The 23,216-nt window shown below is 39.9% G+C and overlaps 1 protein-coding gene across 2 annotated transcripts in view; it reads left to right on the plus strand.

Moving 5' to 3' along the window:
* Positions 1 to 4,293: 4,293 nt before the first annotated feature.
* Positions 4,294 to 23,216, plus strand: part of DHX35 (DEAH-box helicase 35) — a 79,549-nt gene continuing 60,626 nt past the window's right edge. Inside the window, exons 1-3 of one of the 2 annotated variants that reach the window (XM_036902286.2) lie at positions 4,294 to 4,449; positions 10,313 to 10,446; positions 14,292 to 14,384. In XM_036902286.2, the coding sequence (XP_036758181.2) occupies positions 4,410 to 4,449; positions 10,313 to 10,446; positions 14,292 to 14,384 (267 nt within the window). In that variant the 5' untranslated portion in view covers positions 4,294 to 4,409. Of the gene's footprint in view, positions 4,450 to 10,312; positions 10,447 to 14,291; positions 14,385 to 23,216 lie in introns of those variants that run through there. The other variant, XM_036902287.2, reaches the window with a different exon arrangement.

The following is a 23,216-nucleotide window of genomic DNA, read 5'->3' on the forward strand; positions in this document are numbered from 1 at the left end:
TCAACTTACTATGTTCTATGGAACTATAAATAGTCATTCATAAAAAAAGGTTCTGTGTTCAGTTTGGGAAATGATGGATCAAATAAATTTACACAGTGACTTTTTCAGAGGAGAGCAGGTGTACGGCCTAGCACAAACTTACCTGACCACAGAGTCCTCTTTTTGTGGAATAGGACTCTAAACCATTATTCTCTGAAAGTGTTGCCAACTATTAGAAATAAGACCAAGAGGTATATGAAATCCCAAGACAATGGCCTGGGCTCAGGGTAGGCAAAGCATTTCTGGTGCTGGAGTGTGGAAAGAGTATCATTATAGGGCAGAGTTTCTCAAGGCGAGATCTGAGGACACCCACATCAGAGTCAGTTGGGGTTCTTGTCTAAAATGTTTATTATGAGCTTCCCTCCCAGAGGAGGGGAGGATAGATGTGACAGACTATTTGATACGGAAATATTTGTTGCCTCTCCCTGGGAGAGAATTAAATTTACTTATCTATCTAATGTCAGACTTGGCCATTACGGACTTGGCTGTAAAAAGAAACACAATACCATGATCACACCTAAATGACTTTTAAAAATTTCTCAATGTCATCAAATAGTGTTCAAATTCAGTTGTCTGTTCTGTTTTCTTCTTGATGATTTGTTTGAATTAGAAATCCATACAATTTTGAGGTCAACCAATCAGATTGCAAGATCACCATTCTCTTGAAAAATTTAATGAGTCAACTGAAGAGGTGCACTTATGGACACTTCAGACAAGTAGGCAAAACATTTTGGGGTGCAAGGGCCACCCCACCTCTGCAGACAACTAGTTGGGTTGAGGAGCATCTTTTGATTATGGGACTTAGGGTGAGTAACAAGAAAATCTAGGGTATAGAGCATATGAGTGAAAAGTTAATGTGAAAGAAACTCAAGGGTGGAGGTTGTAAAATGGAGTCAGGAACAAGGCTACATTGTGTGCCACACTGAGTAACACACTTTGGGTAGGCCATACATTTAACTTGAAGCTTCTCAGCGGCCAAGGCAGAGAGAGAAACCTGGTCAGAGCCACCATTCACAATGTCCATAAATTAAAGTATATCCAGTTTCAAGAGGAACAATTCTTGGTACTAAGATCAGGTAAGAATTTCTTAGAGGGATCATTATGAAAATGACACTGTGAAGCATTCTGATAGTAACATCCTGATGATAAACACAGTGACAGATGTTCTGGGTTGGGCCCAGGCACTGAACTCCAGAGGGCACTTGTCTGAAGTGTCTATAAATGCACGGAATGTATTCAGATACATTCTGTGAGCATGGAATATGTACCTTACGTTGCATATGTTCATATGAGTATTGGTGCACTAGGTTCACTGGTGCCACACTCCTAGAAATATGCCTCAGTTTGCCTGGTCAAATTCCAGCTTATGCCTGTGACTCCCCCCAACCTTCATTTGAAGAAGTGTCCCAGTTTGAACAATAAAGCATGACCTAAGGAGACCCTCCCAACTTGTCCAACCCCATAGATGTGCCATGTTCCTCAGGCTGATGGAATAGACGCTTCCCCGGTAGCTGAGTCTGTTTCCTAGCGGATCTTTCCACACTCTGTACCCAAGTCCTTGGAGCTAAGTAAACACTGGATTATGCTAGTACATGTGTGAACTTAATCATTTGTGTGAGGCCAACAAACCAGAGAGGTATATGTATGTCACAAGTTGCAGAGGGCTGCCCCTAGACTCAGTGGAAAATCCCAAGAGTACAACTCAATAAAGGCAATTTTGCAGAGGACTCTGCCTCTAGGCTCAGGGATAGCTCTCTGTGATCTGGCTTCATGGAAGAGACCCATGAGCAGTTAAGATTTTTCTTAGGAAGCCAAGAGTTCTACTACATGAATACATGGATGATATAATGGATATCTTTTATTTTTGCTTCATTCGACCTCTGATAATCTCAAATTTCCCTCTGAGGAAACATTCTGTTCCCAGTCTCAGTCCATGTGGTTCTGGTGATGCTGACCACACCTGACTTGGGGTGGAGTGTAACCTAGGTTTGAGCCAGATAGTACATCTTATTCCCTGATTCTAGTGATTGATTCAGGGATTGATACATGGCCAATCAGACATTTTTGCCAGGAAATTCTGAAAGAGGCTTGATGCTGAGAGGACGTGGTGGCTGATCTGACATGGCTCTTATGTTACCAAGTGAAACCCAGGTCAGTAGAAGGCAGAATGTTAGGTTTAGAAACAGGCCCTGATTATGTTATGTCTGATGCGGCTGTGTGTCAAATCAGAACTACTCTTGGACTTTTTAGGTTATTTATGAGCCATTTTTGCTTAAGAGAGAATGGACAGAGTTTTCTATCACTTGTTAAAGTCTTAACTAGTAGAAAGATGAACACCCCTAAATCCTATGCCTTGTAAACATGGCCAAGATGGTTGAACTGGAAATATTTCAAAGCAGATATTACCAGTTAACCAGCAGAGGTGCAGAAAAACTTCTGGAACACACCCATGAAACATGATTTTGAGGAGTATGATCTTTCTGGAAAAACTTATCACTCAGAAGTTTCAAAATGCACCTCTATGTAACAATATGATCTAACTTTCATGGAATTGTTGGCAATGAACTAAATAAATTCTGGATGCCATCTAAATAAAACAAGGATCAACGTCATCTAAAACAGCATAGAGCATGGTGTTCATATATACATTACTCAGTTGGCAGTTTGTTATTTGGCTATGAATATGAATGGGACATGGTTCTTGTCCTTAAGAAGCTCCCAGCGTAATAGTGGAGGCAGATTAACTACAGTTCAACTAAATAAGTGTTACCACCACAAAAGTGAGCACCCTGGTTCTGAGTCTACAAAGGGTGAATGCTTCAGTGGGATAGTGAATTTAGAGAAGTCTTCTTAGAGCTGGCTCTTCTAAGGACATCTTAAGAAGGGATGGAGAATTCTAGGCAGAGATAATCATGTATTGAGCACTATTTTTTTTACCATATAGAATACATTTTATTTTATTTTTATTTATTTATTTTTTTTGAGAGGGCATCTCTCATATTTATTGATCAAATGGTTGTTAACAACAATAAAATTCTGTACAGGGGACTCAATGCACAATCATTAATCCACCCCAAGCCTAATTCTCATCAGTCTCCGATCTTCTAAAGCGTAACAAACAATGAACACTATTTTTAATATGAATATGGAAATAAATCAAAGGGGATATTTGGAAAATCAGTGTATGCAAGTAAATTGATTTTTTCCCTGGTGGATTTGCTCTGAGAATGGGAGCTAACACTGATTAAATGACTATGTCTTACACTGTTAGGTACTTCACAAGTTATCTCATTTAATACATTTTTAATTCTTATTTTAAAGCCCTAGCTCTTTTCACGTCATGAGGACATTTCTCTCAAAAAAATGCAGAATTTTCTTCATATTCTAAAATACATAGATTCTGAAGTCCCTCACTTCCTTCCAGTTGCCTACCCATGAACTATTTCCTCTACTTGAGCTTATTAGCTCTTTCTCAAGCTTGTTGATGGGAAGAATCATCTGTGGAGCTTCTCAAAATGCAGGTTCCCAAGCCCTGCCCCTGTAAGTCTGACTGGGTTGGATTGGGGCCTAGAATCTCAATTTTCAGCAACCATTTTAATCACATGGGCAGTCAAACCGGAGGAAACATTGGGTTAGCCTAAACTGACCTACCCATTTCTAAACTTATCCCACTTTTCCCGGTTATTCAGGGTTACTCTCAAGGACCCTGAAAACTCCCATACCATTTCCCAGTGTTTTATTTACTGATAGTAATAACACTGTTTATCGGGCTCTCGCTCATTTACTGATAACCCTTGGCACACCCCCCCAACCCTGACCAGCTCGATGAAGGGGCTGAAACTGCAGTGATTAAATATTTACTGAACCAGCAAACACACCAGGTAGTTACTATTATTATCTTTCATTAGAAAACACGGAGGCCAAAGGAGAATTAGTAAAGTTGGGACGGCTTGTTAACATAACATTGAGCAGTTAATTCAGGATACACGGTCTCCGTGGCCACCGCTGGCGAAGACAAGACTCCCAGGCCATTGGTCCTTTTCCAAAGCTCGCCCTTGCGGAGGTGTACAGCAACCAATGCCAAGTCACATTCCGCCCCCAGGAAAGGCACTTGGCACACTCACCCTCTACGGTAAAGACGGCGGAATAGAGCGCCGTTCTCTCCAATATGGCCGGACGGGTCACGTGTGTGGGGGGCGGGGCCGGAACGGTCGCTGGAGATGAGGCGCAGATCACGTGCCTCAGGGCGTGGCTGTCATACAGCCGGTCTCGCCGGGGCTGAGGCTCCTCGAGGGCCACGCCCCCCAGCCTTTCTGGGGGCTCGCGCGCGACGAGGGGGTGGAGCCGTCGTCGTGACCTTTCACCCCAGCATGGCTGCGCCCGTGGGACCTGTGAAGTTCTGGCGACCTGGTAAGGTCCTTGGAGGAACGCTGTGCAGATGCGGTGGCCTGACTTGTTCCCGGTTCCGCGACCGGCGCCCTGGGGCCTGCGGACCTGTTCCCAGGCCTGACCTTGGCGGGCCGGCCACCGCCGCCTTGGTGCTAGTGGGCTCTGGGACTCAGGGCGCCCACAGTGGCCCTGAAGGATTGGGGGTCCGCTCACAACCTGGGCAGAAACTGTGTGTGACCTTGTTCGAGTCTCTTAGCTTCCTCAGGCCTCGTTTTCCTCACTCCTGATGTCTGTCTTGCCCAACGCGAGAGATGGGGAAACGCTAAAGCACCCACGCGTGCCCTGTTTACGCCCCGGGGCTACGCTGGGGCCGGATGGGCGGTGCTACTCGGGGCTCAGGGGCTCAAGCTATGGAGCCGGGCGTCTTGGGTTCGAGTTTTCGGCTCTGCGGTATGGTAGCATAGTTCCTCTGGGCAAGTCGTTTAACCCTCTGAGCCTTGGCCTCCTCACCTGTGACATGGGCAGAATGGTAATATCTGTATTGTGGGCTTGAGTAACGAGCACGACGCGTTGTTTGACGTAGTGTTAAGTTGCTCGTAAAAAGGGAAAGTTTTTATTTTGTTTTAGGGTACTTCTTGTCCACTCCGAGCGTCTACCACAAAGTGAACACCCTTCCTAATTGGCTGCCACACACTTCACCACTTTGCAGACTAACACGAATATCAGTCACAAAATGTTTTGTATGTTTTATTTTAATTTACTCATTAATCAGGATTTTATTGAATGTGTACTTGCTAGACCCTGGTAGATGCATCATTTTCTCCTCTTGCATCAGTTTCTTGTGAAAAAAGCAAAAGTTTCTTACCAGTTACTAGCTTTTTTCCATCATTTGCACCTCTGCAGGTCTGGATGTGTAAAGTATATTTCAGCAAAAATGAAATCATACAGAGTAGGTAATACAAGGAAAGCTTTTAGAGGGTATTTTTGAGTGGGTTCCTTTTTACAGGGATTTTTGAGTGAATTCTGATCATGCATTTACATGAGGTAGGAGACAAACCCAAGCAAGAGATGTGTTATTTAAAAAACTTTGTGTTTTGTTCTTCAGTGACAGTTGTATGATTCAGTATTTCAAGTCATTAGCCAATTATCCATCCTGAGTTTTGTTTGAAGCCAAAACTAAGATCCCATTAGGTAATGAGATACCCTGTATTTATTCAAACCTTTACTAATAATAGGTCGAAGTGTTAAGTATAATAAAGGCTGAATGAATTGTTGAAATTCAGAGCAGGATACTTTCTATTTTGGTTAAATCATGTGGGGTTATTCTAAGAGTACTGTTCTTTAGTTCATTCATTGAACGGATACTTATTGAACATCTGATTTTGTGGTCAGGAGATAAATATGGGTGACCAGAGTTCTGCTCTCAAGATTTATTCTCTTCCTCAATTATAGTATGAAGTTGGATGTCCTTTAAAAGACATTTTAAAATGAGGCAGGAAAAGGTGGTGGTAAGGAATATGGGCTCTAGACTCAGACTGTAGAGTCTATCCGTGACTGCTATTTACTGATTTGGTGACTTGGCAAAGTCAGTTAAGTGCTCAGGCAAGTCTCAGTTACCTCATCTGTAAATTGGGCATAACACCTACCCAAAAAATAGTTTTGAGGATTAAATGAGAATATGTGTACAGATTTTAGCACTAGACACATATTAACTGTTACATGGAAGTATAAAAGAGAGGGAAAGATTGAATGTGTGAATAAGAAATACTTCATAAAGATAGTGCTTTTCTTGAGGTGAACTTTGAAGCACAAGTAAGGTTTTGTTCCTTGGAGAGGTAAGAGAATGGAACAGTAGGCAGAGGGTGCAGCATGAACAAAGGCAAAGTGAGATGTGGGATATGTGCAGAAACCAAAATAATTGAGTAGTGAGATGGTGTTAAGTGGTTGGATATATTTTGGGGCATGGCAGGAGATGAAGTTAGAAAAGTAGGTAGGGGCCTCATTGTGAGAGGTCCCCATGGCAAATTAAAGAATTCGAACTTCACTGCTTTTAAGCAGGGGATGACACAGGTTTTATTTTAGAAAGATAATTCTGGCCGTTGTGTGCAAAATGGTTGGGGGAGGAAATTAGCGTCATGCATACAGTTCTTAAGAGAACATACTACTAAAACCAAGGAGGGATATTGCAAGCCTCAATTCTGGTCTGGGAGCAGAGAGGAGGGACCTTTTTGGAGAGACATTTTAGAGGCAGATGTAGGAGAGGGTAAAGTCGGTTATGAGTTACATTTTTGTGTTGGGTGACTTATCTAGGTAAGTGGTTCTCAAATTTTGCTGAATAGTTGAGTCACTTAAAAAAGCTTCTAAAAATCCTGCTGTTCAGTTATACCCCATGGCAATAAATCAGAAGTCTGAAAGGGTAGGTATTAGGTATCAATATCTTTTAAAGAAACACAGGTGATTCCAGCATGTACCAAAGTTTGGGAACTACTGGTGTAGGTAAACTGTTGTCATTAACTAAGATAGCAATGGATTTAGTACATATTTACCAGGTCACTACTTTTTGCTAGTCACTTTTACTTACATTATCTTGTTAAAAGGTCACGGTATTTCTGTGATGGAGGTACAACTCTCATTTTACAGATGAGGAAACTGACGTTCAAGGTATGAAAATAGAATAGACACATGATAAAGGTCAGGGAAGTGGTTGAAGCTGGCTATAAGGCTAGATGCTGGAATCACAAACATATCCTATACGCTGGAGTCACATGCTCAGGTAGCTACAGGGGCCTTTCAGGCAGTCTAAATAAATGAAGCTGCTGGGTGGAAGTAATAAGGACTGGTGGGGACTGTGGCATAGTAGAGTGTGCATACACTGATGGATATGTACACTGTAGATATGCACTGGAGCTTGCATATGCTCTTTAAGCAGGAAGCTGTACTTGGTTCCACCTCATTGTTACATGGGCTCAGAGTTGCCAGATTAAAAAAAAAATCTAATATCCAGATTCAAATGAGAAAAAATTTCAAGTTTTTTAATGAGCTATTTCAAAAATTGTAATGATGGTGTGTTTGGAGACCTTGCATAATTAGTTTGTGTTCTTTACCAGTTTGTGATTTCTGCCTTAAAAGCTTTGTATGAGTTGCCTGAGATTTTTGTAGAAAAAAGTTTGATTTGCTAGTATAAGTGGATCAGGAGGGCCTAGCCATTTTCTTTCATTAATTCAATGTCTTTAATGATTGCTGAACATGGGCCTGGCAAACATTTTATAGCAAGGGCTTTGAAGATTTTTTGACAGTAAGAAATATATTGTGCTGTGATTCAGCAAACACACACAGACATACACACTGAAAAAAGTGGTATTAAAAGGATATTGCTTTCTGGTGTGCACCCTGATACTTTGTATTATTTTTCTAGTTCATTATTAAAAAATGCTTGCTGGGTATGACCCACTACATTAATTTCATAACCTACTAACAGAAAAACTGGGTTAGAAGAAAGAGAAGAACTGGGTTAGAGAGAATGCTGAATTGGTGTGTGCGTGTGCTGTTTAACAGCCTTGTTTTATAGGTGGAGAAACGAAGGCATTTGTGGTTTGCAAGAATTATGAATTTGTTCCTCCCCTAAGTGTAGAGAATACTCCCATGAGAAAAACAACCATAGGCAGCCAGAATGTGCCACGGGATGTATGTAAGAGGGAAAGTGGTCCTGTTTTGGCTGAGTGTAGTCTTTTGTAAGGAAGAACATGCTCCTTATTGTTTGACAGCAGCTGTTCTTGTAAAAGATCTCATAACAAAATAAACTGAGGGACTTGGCTATAGGTTTGAGGCCGGGAGAGGGAGGGTTAGTGAAGAAGACATCTGGACAGATTCGAAGCCCTGGTGTGGGAGGAAGCAAGAGATCTTGCAAAGACAATGTTAAAATACTGTTAAAATATTGTAGATGTGCTGTAAAGGTTTACAGCATGTTTTGAAAAGGAGAAAGTTCAGGCCAAGAACAGAGCTGATGAGGGAAGAGGTATTCTTTGCTGTAGTTTTCATTGGTAAAGATTACACGAAGTTACTGGAAAGTAGTGATAATAAGGAAAGAAAGGAAAGGAAATGTGCTTCTTTGAGCACAGGCTTTGTTCCAGGTTCTGATCTATCGTTTGTCTTATTGAAAGGAAGTTCACCATTTTGGCGAAAACAATACAGCAGTGCCCTACTTACCTGATTTTTGGCATCCTTGGACTTCTGGAACACAACTGTATGCCTAGAAACAAATGGAAAAAGGTTCAGAGGTTTGTGGCAGTGATTCTAAACTTAGCTTTAAGGGGTCTGTGGACTGCTAGCATTTTGTATTCTGATAAATTATATTCTGGTGTATTTTTCAGGAGAAGGGGGTTCATAGCCTTTATGATTGTGGAAGGGATCTGGCACACCCCCAAAAATGTAGAAATCACTGGGCCAAATATTCTTGTCCCAAAGCCCCTGTACTTTCACATAGCGTCATAGATTCTGAGTTCAGAGGACCTGGTAGATGAAAATTTTGGGTAGTTACCCCAGTAGTACCAACCTTCCCATCCCCCCAACCAAGAAGGCTGTGCAGCATGTATTTGAACTTCCAGGGAGGGTTTTTATTGATTCACAAGGGCAGCATTCCCCAGTGCTGAACAGCTCTGACTTTTAGAAATATCTTCCTTGTGTTGAGTTAAATTCTGAACCCTGAGTCATTTACTTATTACTCTTAGTTCTGTCCTAGGACTGCACAAATTGGCATGAAAAGGTATGGAAGCTCATCATAAAAACGGAACCCATGTTCCTCCAAAGACATTTTCTCCTTTTCAGGCTAAAAATCATGGTACTTTGAACAGTTTTCCATGGTGAGATATGACTTCTCCATTCTTCACTGTCCTGAGCACTGATTTGTTATTGTTCTCACCAGGAAGCTGTTAGGGATATCCGTTGTTTAACCAGCTCAGCACAATGGTTTCTCAGAACACCACCATCCAACCAGTCCAGTTCTGTTATTCAGAGTGGAGTCTGCCATTTCTTGCATCCCATTCCTCTGGCCTCTGGCCCTGGTTGATTGGCTCGAGTTGGGCATGGAACCTAAGCTGGGAGTAAAAGAGCCTTCCCCACTCCCCCAAAAGATAGCACACACCTGGGACTCCCTGTTCCCCTTACTGGGTCTTGAATTTCCTTCACGCACTTACTACCACTTAACACACTAAGTTCTGTTGGGAGGAAGAATTGAAGTGGGTAAGTTGCACTAGGGTAGGGCCTGCCTCTGTAGTGTTCACTGTTGTATCTCTTGTACTTCCATTCTTTCTGGGTGGGTGAATGAACAATTGGTGGAGGAATTGTGAGCTTGAGCTCTGTCCCTGAGAGCAGCCTTGATTCTAGCTCCTATAGACAGCCAGCCAACCTAAGGACCTAAAGGAACCTGTGGCGAGGTGCAGAGGTGAGAGGAGAAAGCCCGGGCAGTGTTTGAGTCCCGGGTTCCTGTCATTCCTGGACCTTGCTGCGATCCTACAGTTATAGGACTCATCTTTTGTTTCAGCTAATTCCTATGGGGTTTCTGTCACTTTTATTAAGAGTGACGATAATTCTGATGTGGAGGCCAGAACTAAAAAAAACATTGTCCTCTGTAATACACAGTTGTGTGGCCAATTTGGAGTCCAATGGGACTGCCATTTCCTTTGTTTCACACACTGCAGTGAAGCTTTTAGGGTAGGTTTTTCTATTCTCATAGGTACCTTTCTAGATGCTTTCCTAGAGGTAAAGTTTAATTTTTCTTAGCAGTTTGAGATAAAATGCATTGCTTTTGTTGTGTGACTTTGAATTTGTAACTGCAAATTTTTCTGTTTACTGTATCAGAATCTGTAAAAAAGCATTTCTTTTACAGGTACAGAGGGACCAGGTGTCAGCATCTCTGAGGAGAGACAGAGTCTAGCTGAAAACTCTGCAACAACCGTTGTTTACAACCCTTACGCTGCCCTTTCTATAGAGCAGCAGAGGCAGAAGCTGCCAGTGTTCAAGGTATATTGAATAAGCACGTTCATTCTGTCAGCCTGAAGTAGTCTGCAGTAGCTTTGTACTTGACACTGACATGAATAATGGCCTCTTACCTTACTGAGGCTTTGGAATATACTGAGCCCAGAGACACTCTTGTTTGAAGGGATTAATCTTTCAAAATATGTATTTGTTAGCTTTATAAATCTTGAAAGTCCTTAAGATTTTTTCAGTTAGATCTTATGTGTTGAGAAGCTGGAAGAAATGGAATGACGTTCTTTTCACCCTCTTTGCTTTCAATTGCGGACAAGTTCAAACATACAGAAAAGTAGAGAAAACCGCACAATGAACTTTTATGCATCCAACTTCAAAAAATTACCAACATGTGGCCAATTTTAGCTTTGTTTTTAAAGATGTATTTCTTTAAACAAGATTAATTGGGAATATTAATTAATTGTTTCTGTTGAAGAGACTCACTCCCACTGAGAAGGCAATGGGATTTTGGTGTGCTTATTCTGTACCTCGTGCCCACCCAGGTGCTCGACCTTATTAGTCTCATGGAATGGATGCATACTCATCCCACAAGAGACCAGAACGTAAACTAGAGTTCAGAATCCATTCATTCACAATGAGCTGAAGTTCTCCAGTACAGACAGACACAGTCTATGGTCACACTTTCTCCCCTTTGCCAAGTTAACTTGTAATCAGGAAGCCGATTCAGAGCCACAGGTGATGTACGTATAGTTGGAGGATATTTGTTTCCTAAAGCCCCTGATGACGGGTGGTGAACTCTCCCTGCCTCATGGGATGCTGCTGGGATGACCCTAGTAGGTACGGCCACCAGCACCTGTGTCTCTTCTCCTGGACAGTGGTGGGTGAAGATGCTGTGTTCTTATCCTTAGGGAGTCCCTTTGTTTAGACTGTGCTAATAATTGCTCTTCTATTAATATGTTCTTTCTCCAAATGGATGTGACACAGAAGCCTTTGTAGTTTAGCCAAGTCACCTTGGTTAGTGTTTTATGTGGCCTCAGACCTGTTAGTACTCATGTGCTGCCAGGCTGGGTCTCCCCCTCAGGTGATTAGCCTCATCCATTATGTGTGAATGCAAACCAGTCTGACCCTCAGGAGATAAGTTTATAGGTTCACTGTTGCTTCCTTATCACGAATGGACGCAGCTTGAGCCATGATGAAGTGTCTGGACTTTGGAGCTGGACTTCAGAATTTAAACCCAAATGTCATCATCTCTGTGCTGTGTGACCTTGCTTCACCATCTGAGCTTCTGTTTCCTTATCTATCATATGGGACTAATAGTACCTACCTCATAGCATTGTAATGAGGATCAGATGAGATAATCCATGTACAGCATTTAGTAAGATAGCTGACATGTAAGAAATGTTCAGGTACAAAGATAATTATTGTTTACCAAGTATTTCGTTTGACCTTTTCTTGACTCTTCTTCATCCTCCAACTCTACTTGTAAGATGAAATAAATGAGACAAGAAATGAAAAAAAGCTAAGCAAGAAGTTAACATATTGATGAAGTTAAAATGGTAAGAAGGGGTATAAATTATTGATCAATAGCAAAGCAGAGTTTAAGCACAGTTAAGATCTCATAAGGTGTTACAGATAAATCTAGAAGATGAAAAAGATAAAAAGTTACCCACTCACTCTCCCCCACCCAATTAAAACTAAAAGTAAAAGTAACTTTAAAAGCAGAAAATGAAACAGAAAGCAGCAATAAGTCTTAAGGTCCACTCCCTTTCCCCAGTGCCATCACAAGGTGGCCTTCTATAGGCTGGCGTTCTTATTGGGCCCTGGATGCCGTGTGCAAGGTTGTCATCTTACTCCCTCAATCTTAGCTTCTTTGCAGCTCAGTGTGATCCCCCTCACGAGTTCCCCTTGATTTCCCTGCCTGCATCTGTTGGTGGTACTGTCATTCTCCCAGTCACCAAACTAGAAATCTTTCTGTCATCTCTCTCTCTCTCAAATGCCACACATCAGACTCTCCATTCGCAGTGCTTGATATTTAGCACATGAAGAATGCGTTACTGCCTTCAGTTTCTTCATGTTCAAATCAGTCTGGCATGCTGCTGCCAGTATTCTCAAAGCACAGCATATACTGCCTCCCAGGTGAAGTCTAGACTCTAGATTCAAGGCCTTTCACAGTGAAGCCCTAACTACACCTCTTGTAACTCATTTCTAAACCAAACTGGAACCTTCCATGGGCTTTTTATAGCACGCATCAAATAGAGTTTATATAGTTTGCTTATTTCCATCCTCTTGTCTTTTTATGCTATTTTCCTTTCCTGGAATGCCTCGTCTGTCTCTGTCTGTATTCAAATTGTCTTTCAGGTTTTCCTTGACCATCTGTTCATCCATCCAACCATTCATTCATCCGACCAACTGTCCGTCCACCCACCCACTCAGTGGCTGGATGTACTATTTACAGAATACCTGTTGAGAACTCAGACCTTTCCTCTTCCCCTACTCAGATCAAAAGAAATCACAAAGTCCAAGCAACCAACAAAGAAAGCATCTAGCCAAGTTATTAGATCACCTGCCACAGAATCTCCTTGGGGGTGCTTGTAGAAATGCAGATTCCTGGGCCCTACCCTAATCCTACTGAATCAGAAACCCTGAGGGCAGTGCTAGGAATCTTCATTTTTAACAAATATCCTAAGAGATTTTCATACCAAGATTGGCGAACTGTATATTTAGACCATAAATAATGACCAATTCAAAAACCCAGAATAGCCGATGCCTTATTTAGCCACTTAGCATCCTAGCTCTTCCAGTCTTGATCAAACACATTGTTGCTGTGGAATCAGATGAGCTGAGCAGTGATCAGAGTGTGAGAATTAGGCAGTTTTTAAAATATTCCACACAAGGTATTTATGGAATACCTTCATGACTTAACAGACTGTCAGGTGTGTCTGTAATCAAATGTGGGTATAAAAATACATTTTGAAGCCAAGTAGATAAGATGTTGGAATTATCTGTGGCTTTTGTGTGGCCAAACCATTTCTGCTCCCATTGAATGGGTAAAGGAAGCCTCAGATGAAATATAGATATAACCTCCGGGTACTTTATTATGAATGTGAATTTAGGTGTAGAGGTGAGAGCATATTCTTTTTTGTCTTTTTGGGTTTTTTAAAACAAGTTAATAAGTGAAAAAATTTTTAATTAGGTAATACATACATGTAGAAAATTCAAAGATCTCCTTCACACTCTTGCTCCCCAGCTCTTCCACTTCTTGGAGACAGTACAACTGTTTCTTGTTTTGTTTTGTTTTTCCCAAAGATAGCTTATACATAAACAAGCATGTATATATTCACCCTTTCTTTTGAAACACAAATAGTAATGTATTATTCACACTGTTTCACACCTTGCTTTCCTCTCTTCACATATCTTGTTGGCTGTTCTCTACCAGTACAAATAGACATTTGTTCTTTTTAACAACTGCATATTATTCCATTATTGCAGTTTTAATAACTGATTTAATCAACCCCCTGTTGAGTATTTAGGCTGTTTAAATTTTTGGCTATTATAAATAATATTTCAGTGAGTATGCTTGTATATACATCTTTGTTCACATGTGTTAGTATGTCTGTAGTATAACTTCTAAGTGAAAAATCTTGAATCAAAGGGTATGTACGTTATATATTTTGATAAGTTTTTACACTCAGTTGCAGTTGTTTCAGCTTATATAGATACCAAAAGTACCTGATAATTGGAACTACATTTTGATATATATATTTTAAAAATTTACTTTACTTTGGCAAACAGCTCATTTCATAACATTTAAATATCTTTGTTTAGGTTTTTTGAGAAAATGTATGGCTGTTTACAATGTATGGTTGTATTTTTTTCAGCTTAGGAATCATATATTATACCTGATAGAAAACTATCAGACAGTGGTGATTGTTGGAGAAACAGGATGTGGGAAAAGCACGCAAATTCCACAAGTGAGTATATATTTAAATGTGTCTTTATACTTAGGGTTGATTGGAAGGATTTTGTAATTTGAGAACTCTCTGTATTGTCATATACATTTTTAATAACGCTTCTCAGGAAATAATCCAACTAGATCTTTTTAATTAAACTTGTGGGTCTTACCATTTCTTTGATTAATGCTGAAGTAACAGTCATCTTCGATTAATAATAATTCCAAAATAATAGTTGAATAATAGCCTTTCTCTGAGGGAAATAATGGGGATCCATTCAAAGAAGTGTAATGTGTAGTTTTTGTCCTCAAATATTTACTATTGAAGAGAAGGGGTAAAATGAATATTGCTATAGCTGTAAATAAAAGTGGACTTTAACAGGATTATATACTGCTATGGAAGACACCTCTTATAAGACTCAGTAATACCTGGTGCAGATGGAAGTTAGAAAAAGGATCAGGAAAGGCCTTGTAAAACAAATGGCATTTGAAATGGACCGTGAATGATCAGTGGGTGCTGCTTAGGAAGCTGTTCTAATCTGGTGAATATGATAGTTGGAGATACTGGGGTGGAGAAGTGTTTGGGGCTCAACAAGAGTGGAGAGATAGGGTCAAGAGTGGGAAGGTAGGGTGAGGTCAAAGTGTGCATGAGAGCCTTGATTTGGAGGGTGAAGAATGATATGTAAGTGGTCAGGGATGAGAGTCCTTGCAGGTTTTTCTTTCCTTTTTTAATGTAGACTTTTATTGAAGTATAAAATACTTGTAATTATACAGCTTGATAAACTTTCAGAAGTAACTACACCTATGTTACCAGGACCCAGCTCAAGTAACAGAACAGAACATTGCCACAACCCCAGATGTCCTCTGGCTTCCTGTCCTGGTCTCCTGCCTCCTCTTCCTGCCTCCACAAGCATATACACTAGGGGAACTCTTATTCTGGCTTCTGACACCATGGATTAGCTCTGCCTATTTTTTGAACTTTCATAAAGAAATAATACAGCTTCTTTTGCCCAGCCCAACAGTGGGTTTAGGATGGGGCCCAGACATAGGTATTTCTTAAAAGCTCCCCAGGTGCAACTAGGGAAAGGTGGGCAGAAGGGAATGACCTAGCAGAGAAAGGATAGCAGAGGAAATGGTGGCCTGAAGGAGAACATGCGTGCAGATGGTGCAAGGCCCTAGCAAAATACTTGCTTCCTTACAGAGAGACACAGAGGGGCCATGTTAGATTACCAAGAGAATAGCAGTTAGAGAGTAATAATAACAATAAAACAAGTAATAATAAGTAATAATTGTAGTAAGTGGTACATAAAGTGATTGCTTTATACATATTTATCTGTTTAATCTTCAGTGACCCTGTGAGGTAAGTAGGTACTACTATTATCTTCATTTTACATATGAGGACACTATGAGAGTAGTGAGGCAAAGGATTATGGGAGTAAAAGATAGGCCATGTGAGATTAGATAATTTTAGTTTGTTTTGCAATTAGTCTGTATGGTTATTTTGTCAGCGTAATATAACTGATTTGGTAACAAAGAACCTGAAAATCTCAGTGGCTTAAAAACACAAAGGTTTATTTTTTCCTCATGCTAGTGGTCTTGGGTTGATGACCTAAGATGTAGGTGGGATGCTCGCCATGGCCACTTTTTTCACTGGGACCTGGGATAGTGACATAGCCCTTCTCTAAAACTGTTGGATCCTGTGGTAGATGGCAGAATCAGGAGATGGCTCTTAAAACTAATGACTGGAAGTGGCACTTCTGCTCACATTTCATTGGTGAAAGCAAGTTACAAAGCCTGATAGCAATAGGGTGGCAGTGTATAAAATCCTCCCACAGGGATGGGTAGCACATACATGCATCAGTACTACAATACAGCAAGTGATCTGGTCATTTCCCCCAGTGAGGCTTAGCTGCCAGGGAACAGAGAGGGCCTACTGAGGGGCTGAGTTCAGGGAAAGAGTGGCCTGAAAGAGAGAGGACTAGGGTTTGAGGATTCAGCCTGGATAATGTGACAGCAAACAAAGGTAATTAAAAACATTTTTTTTTTCTTATCTTTTTTTTTTTTTTAGATAATTATTTTTTATTGAAGGGTAGTTGACGCACAGTATTACATTACATTAGTTTCAAGTGTACAACACAGTGATAAAACATTTATATACATAATTCTAGGTTCCAGCTATCACCCTACCAAGCTGTTACAATATCTTTTTTTTTTTTTTTTTTTAGATAATTATTTTTTATTGAAGGGTAGTTGACACACAGTATTACATTACATTAGTTTCAGGTGTACAACACAGTGATTCAACATTTATATACATGATAATTCTAGGTACCAGCTATCACCATACCAAGTTGTTACAATATTTTGACTATATTCCTTATGCTATACATTACATCCCGGTTACTTATTTATTTTACCATTGGAAGTCTGTCCTTTTTTTTTTTTTTTTTTTTGTGAGGGCATCTCTCATATTTATTGATCAAATGGTTGTTAACGACAATAAAATTCTGTATAGGGGAGTCAATGCTCAATGCACAATCATTAATCCACCCCAAGCCTAATTTTCGTCAGTCTCCAATCTTCTGAGGCATAACAAACAAGTTCTTACATGGAGAACAAATTCTTACATAATGAATAAGTTACATAGTGAACAGTACAAGGGCAGTCATCACAGAAACTTTTGGTTTTGCTCATGCATTATGAACTATAAACAGTCAGTTCAAATATGAATATTCATTTGGTTTTTTTTTTTTTTTAATAATTATTTTTTATTGAAGGGTAGTTGACACACAGTATTACATTACATGAGTTTCAAGTGTACAACACAGTGGTAGAACATTTATATACATAATTCTAGGTTCCAGCTATCACCCTTCCAGGCTGTTACAATATCTTGACTATATTCCTTATGCTATACATTACATCCCGGTTACTAATTTATTTTACCATTGGAAGTCTGTCCTTTTTTTTTTGTTTTTTTGTTTTTTGTTTTTTTTTGTTTTTTTTTGTTTTTTGTGAGGGCATCTCTCATATTTATTGATCAAATGGTTGTTAACGACAATAAAATTCTGTATAGGGGAGTCAATGCTCAATGCACAATCATTATTCCACCCCAAGCCTAATTTTTGTCAGTCTCCAATCTTCTGAGGCATAACAAACAAGTTTTTACATGTAGAACAAATTCTTACATAATGAATAAGTTACATAGTGAACAGTACAAGGGCAGTCATCACAGAAACTTTCGGTTTTGCTCATACATTATGAACTATAAACAGTCAGTTCAAATATGAATACTGATTTGGTTTTTATACTTGATTTATATGTGGATACCACATTTCTCTCTTTATTATTATTATTTTTAATAAAATGCTGAAGTGGTAGGTAGATACAAGATAAAGGTAGAAAACATAGTTTAGTGTTGTAAGAGAGCACATGTAGATGATCAGGTGTGTGCCTGTAGACTATGTGTTAATCCAAGCTAGACCAGGGCAATAAAACATCCACGTATGCAGAAGATTTCTCTCAGAACGGGGGGGTGAGGTTCTAAGCCTCACCTCTGTTGATCCCCAATTTCTCACCTGATGGCCCCCCTGCGACTGTGCCTGTCTTAGGTTGTTCCTCCCTTGAGGAATCTTACCCGTCTCTGGCTAACCAGTCATCTTCCGGGGCCATACAGGGAAATGTAAAGTTGGTAAGTGAGAGAGAAGCCTTATTGTTTGAAAAAGTTAGCTTTTTACTTCTTTGCATATTTATGCCCTGTGGCTTCTATGCCCAGCATTTGTCTTGAGGTATCTTTACCACTTGGAAGAATTATGATACTCGGTAAATTTGATATGAGGCACGAATTCTATTTAAGGGTTGTAATTAGGAAGGAAGAAGAAAAGCTATAGAAGTAGCAGGCGGAAGAAAACCTGGGAAGATTGATTATTTCTTTGACATATCTTCTTGTAGAGTAACTTCAGCATGTATAGGTTTTAAGCTACTACTTAAATTGCGCACACACATTAACGTAATAGGAGTATAGTTACATAACCAAAGCATATCTGTAATTACCAGCCATCTCCAGTGAAACCAAGAAAACCAGTTAGGCACCTTAGGCATTTGTGAAAACTTATCTGTGATATGGTGGATATTGTCCAACTGAACTTGAACAGTCTGAGAGAAATCAGACAAATTAAAACAACCCATTCCTGGGGAATGTTCACATCCCTTATGTTCTTTTAACAGTAAATAGTCTGTAGTTGTAAGATTTTGGAGCGCTACAATTTGCACTTCTCCTAATTCTTGGTTGAGTTCCAACAGTATAGATCCAGTCAAATTTGTTGTTTTACTGTATGCACAGGCCAGCTTAGATATCTCCTTCATTCCCATGGCAAGTCCAGGAGCTGGTGGGATGAGTGCATCTACAGCTGTAGCAGTGCGTGGATCTTTGTTGGGGTTTTTTGATGATCATCTTCTGGCATGAGTCTTCCAGAGAGTGCTGATGTTGGAAGTTCTCTTTCATATCGTATCTTAGTTCATTTTCGGGGTAGCCCAATTAGGCATTGATCTTCTGTATAAACACAAACAGACCCTTTGCCTACACTTTTATATGCCCTTTATACCCTTGTGTAGAACTCATTGGAGGTTACCACACAGGAACTGCCCTTTTTTTTGTTTTGTTTTGTTTTGTTTTGTTTTTGGTATCACTAATCTACACTTACATGACAAATATTATGTTTACTAGGCTCTCCCCTATACCAGGTCTCCCCTATAAACCCCTTTACAGTCACTGTCCATCAGCATAGCAAAATGTTGTAGAATCACTACTTGCCTTCTCTGTGTTGTACAGCCCTCCCTTTTCTCCTACCCCCCCATGCATGTTAATCTTAATACCCCCCTACTTCTTTCCCCCCCTTATCCCTCCCTACCCACCCATCCTCTCCAGTCCCTTTCCCTTTGGTACCTGTTAGTCCATTCTTGAGTTTTGTGATTCTGGTGCTGTTTTGTTCCTTCAGTTTTTCCTTTGTTCTTATATTGCACAGATTAGTGAAATCATTTGGTATTTCTCTCCCTGCTTGGCTTGTTTCACTGAGCATAATACCCTCCAGCTCCATCCATGTTGCTGCAAATGATTGGATTTGCCCTTTTCTTATGGCTGAGTAGTATTCCATTGTGTATATGTACCAAACTTCTTTATCCATTCATCTATCGATGGACATTTAGGTTGCTTCCAATTCTTGGCTATTGTAAATAGTGCTGCGATAAACATAGGGGTGCACTGATCTTTCTCATACTTGATTGCTGCATTCTTAGGGTAAATTCCTAGGAGTGCAATTCCTGGGTCAAATGGTAAGTCTGTTTTGAGCATTTTGATGTACCTCCATACTGCTTTCCACAATGGTTGAACTAACTTACATTCCCACCAGCAGTGTAGGAGGGTTCCCCTTTCTCCACAGCCTCGCCAACATTTGTTGTTGTTTGTCTTTTGGATGGCAGCCATCCTTACTGGTGTGAGGTGATACCTCATTGTAGTTTTAATTTGCATTTCTCTGATAATTAGCGATGTGGAGCATCTTTTCATGTGTCTGTTGGCCATCTGTATTTCTTTTTTGGAGAGCTGTCTGTTCAGTTCCTCTGCCCATTTTTTAATTGGGTTATTTGTTTTTTGTTTGTTGAGGCGTGTGAGCTCTTTATATATTCTGGACGTCAAGCCTTTATCGGATGTGTCATTTTCAAATATATTCTCCCACACTGTAGGGATCCTTTTTGTTCTATTGATGGTGTCTTTTGCTGTACAGAAGCTTTTCAGCTTAATATAGTCCCACTTACTCATTTTTGCTGTTGTTTTCCTTGCCCAGGGAGATATGTTCAAGAAGATGTCACTCATGTTTATGTCTAAGAGGTTTTTGCCTATGTTTTCTTCCAAGAGTTTAATGGTTTCATGGCTTACATTCAGGTCTTTGATCCATTTTGAGTTTACTTTTGTATATGGGGTTAGACAGTGGTCCAGTTTCATTCTCCTACATGTAGCTGTCCAGTTTTGCCAGCACCACCTGTTGAAGAGACTGTCATTTCGCCATTGTATGTCCATGGCTCCTTTATCAAATATTAATTGACCATATATGTCTGGGTTAATGTCTGGATTCTCTAGTCTGTTCCATTGGTCTGTGGCTCTGCTCTTGTGCCAGTACCAAATTGTCTTGATTACTATGGCTTTATAGTAGAGCTTGAAGTTGGGGAGTGAGATCCCCCTTACTTTATTCTTCTTTCTCAGGATTGCTTTGGCTATTTGGGGTCTTTGGTCTTTCCATATGAATTTTTGAATTATTTGTTCCAGTTCATTGAAGAATGTTGCTGGTAGTTTCATAGGGATTGCATCAAATCTGTATATTGCTTTGGGCAGGATGGCCATTTTGACGATATTAATTCTTCCTAGCCACGAGCATGGGATGAGTTTCCATCTGTTAGTGCCCCCTTTAATTTCTCTTAAGAGTGACTTGTAGTTTTCAGAGTATAAGTCTTTCACTTCTTTGGTTAGGTTTATTCCTAGGTATTTTATTTTTTTTGATGCAATTGTGAATGGAGTTGTTTTCCTGATTTCTCTTTCTGTTGGTTCATTGCTAGTGTATAGGAAAGCCACAGATTTCTGTGTGTTGATTTTGTATCCTGCAACTTTGCTGTATTCCAATATCAGTTCTAGTAGTTTTGGGGTGGAGTCTTTAGGGTCTTTTATGTACAGTATCATGTCATCTGCAAATAGTGACAGTTTAACTTCTTCTTTACCAATCTGGATTCCTTGTATTTTTTTGTTTTGTCTGATTGCCATGGCTAGGACCTCCAGTGCTATGTTAAATAACAGTGGGGAGAGTGCGCATCCCTGTCTAGTTCCCGATCTCAGAGGAAATGCTTTCAGCTTTTCGCTGTTCAGTATAATGTTGGCTGTCGGTTTATCATAGATGGCCTTTATTATGTTGAGGTACTTGCCCTCTATTCCCATTTTGCTGAGAGTTTTTAACATGAATGGATGTTGAACTTTGTCAAATGCTTTTTCAGCATCTATGGAGATGATCATGTGGTTTTTGTCTTTCTTTTTGTTGATGTGGTAGATGATGTTGATGGACTTTCGAATGTTGTACCATCCTTGCATCCCTGGGATGAATCCCACTTGGTCATGGTGTATGATCCTTTTGATGTATTTTTGAATTCGGTTTGCTAATATTTTGTTGAGTATTTTTGCATCTACGTTCATCAGGATATTGGTCTGTAGTTTTCTTTTTTGGTGGGGTCTTTGCCTGGTTTTGGTTTTAGGGTGATGTTAGCTTCATAGAATGAGTTTGGGCGTATCCCCTCCTCCTCTATTTTTTGGAAAACTTTAAGGAGAATGGGTATTATGTCTTCCCTGTATGTCTGATAAAATTCCGAGGTAAATCCATCTGGCCTGGGGGTTCTGTTCTTTGGTAGTTTTTTGATTACCGCTTCAATTTTGTTGCTGGTAATTGGTCTGTTTAGATTTTGTTTCTTCCTGCGTCAATCTTGGAAGGTTGTATTTTTCTAGGAAGTTGTCCATTTCTCCTAGGTTTCCCAGCTTGTTAGCATATAGGTTTTCATAGTATTCTCCAATAATTCTTTGCATTTCCGTGGGGTCCGTCGTGATTTTTCCTTTCTCGTTTCTGATACTGTTGATTTGTGTTGACTCTCTTTTCTTCTTAATAAGTCTGGCTAGAGGCTTATCTATTTTCTTTATTTTCTCGAAGAACCAGCTCTTGGTTTCATTGATTTTTGCTATTGTTTTATTCTTCTCAATTTTATTTATTTCTTCTCTGATCTTTATTATGTCCCTCCTTCTGCTGACCTTAGGCCTCATCTGTTCTTCTTTTTCCAATTTCGATAATTGTGACATTAGACCATTCATTTGGGATTGTTCTTCCTTTTTTAAATATGCTTGGATTGCTATATACTTTCCTCTTAAGACTGCTTTTGCTGTGTCCCACAGAAGTTGGGGCTTAGTGTTGTTGTTGTCATTTGTTTCCATATATTGCTGGATCTCCATTTTGGTCATCGATCCATTGATTATTTAGGAGCATGTTGTTAAGCCTCCATGTGTTTGTGAGCCTCTTTGCTTTCTTTGTACAGTTTATTTCTAGTTTTATGCCTTTGTGGTCTGAAAAGTTGGTTGGTAGGATTTCAATCTTTTGGAATTTTCTGAGGCTCTTTTTGTGGCCTAGTATGTGGTCTATTCTGGAGAATGTTCCATGTGCACTTGAGAAGAATGTATATCCTGCTGCTTTTGGGTGTAGAGTTCTATAGATGTCTATTAGGTCCATCTGCTCTACTGTGTTGTTCAGTGCTTCCGTGTCCTTACTTATTTTCTGCCCAGTGGATCTATCCTTTGGGGTGAGTGGTGTGTTGAAGTCTCCTAGAATGAATGCATTGCAGTCTATATCCCCCTTTAGTTCTGCTAGTATTTGTTTCACATATGCTGGTGCTCCTGTGTTGGGTGCATATATATTTAGAATGGTTATATCCTCTTGTTTGACTGAGCCCTTTATCATTATGTAGTGTCCTTCTTTATCTCTTGTTACTTTCTTTGTTTTGAAGTCTATTTTGTCTGATATTAGTACTGCAACCACTGATTTCTTCTCACTGTTGTTTGCTTGAAATATGTTTTTCCATCCCTTGACTTTTAGTCTGTACATGTCTTTGGGTTTGAGGTTTCTTGTAAGCAGCATATAGATGGGTCTTGCTTTTTTATCCATTCTGTTACTCTGTGTCTTTTGATTGGTGCATTCAACCCATTAACATTTAGGGTGACTATTGAAAGATATGTACTTATTGCCATTGCAGGCTTTAAATTCGTGGTTACCAAAGGTTC

Source organism: Manis pentadactyla, chromosome 5, assembly GCF_030020395.1.
Source record: "Manis pentadactyla isolate mManPen7 chromosome 5, mManPen7.hap1, whole genome shotgun sequence".
Lineage (NCBI taxonomy): Eukaryota > Metazoa > Chordata > Mammalia > Pholidota > Manidae > Manis > Manis pentadactyla.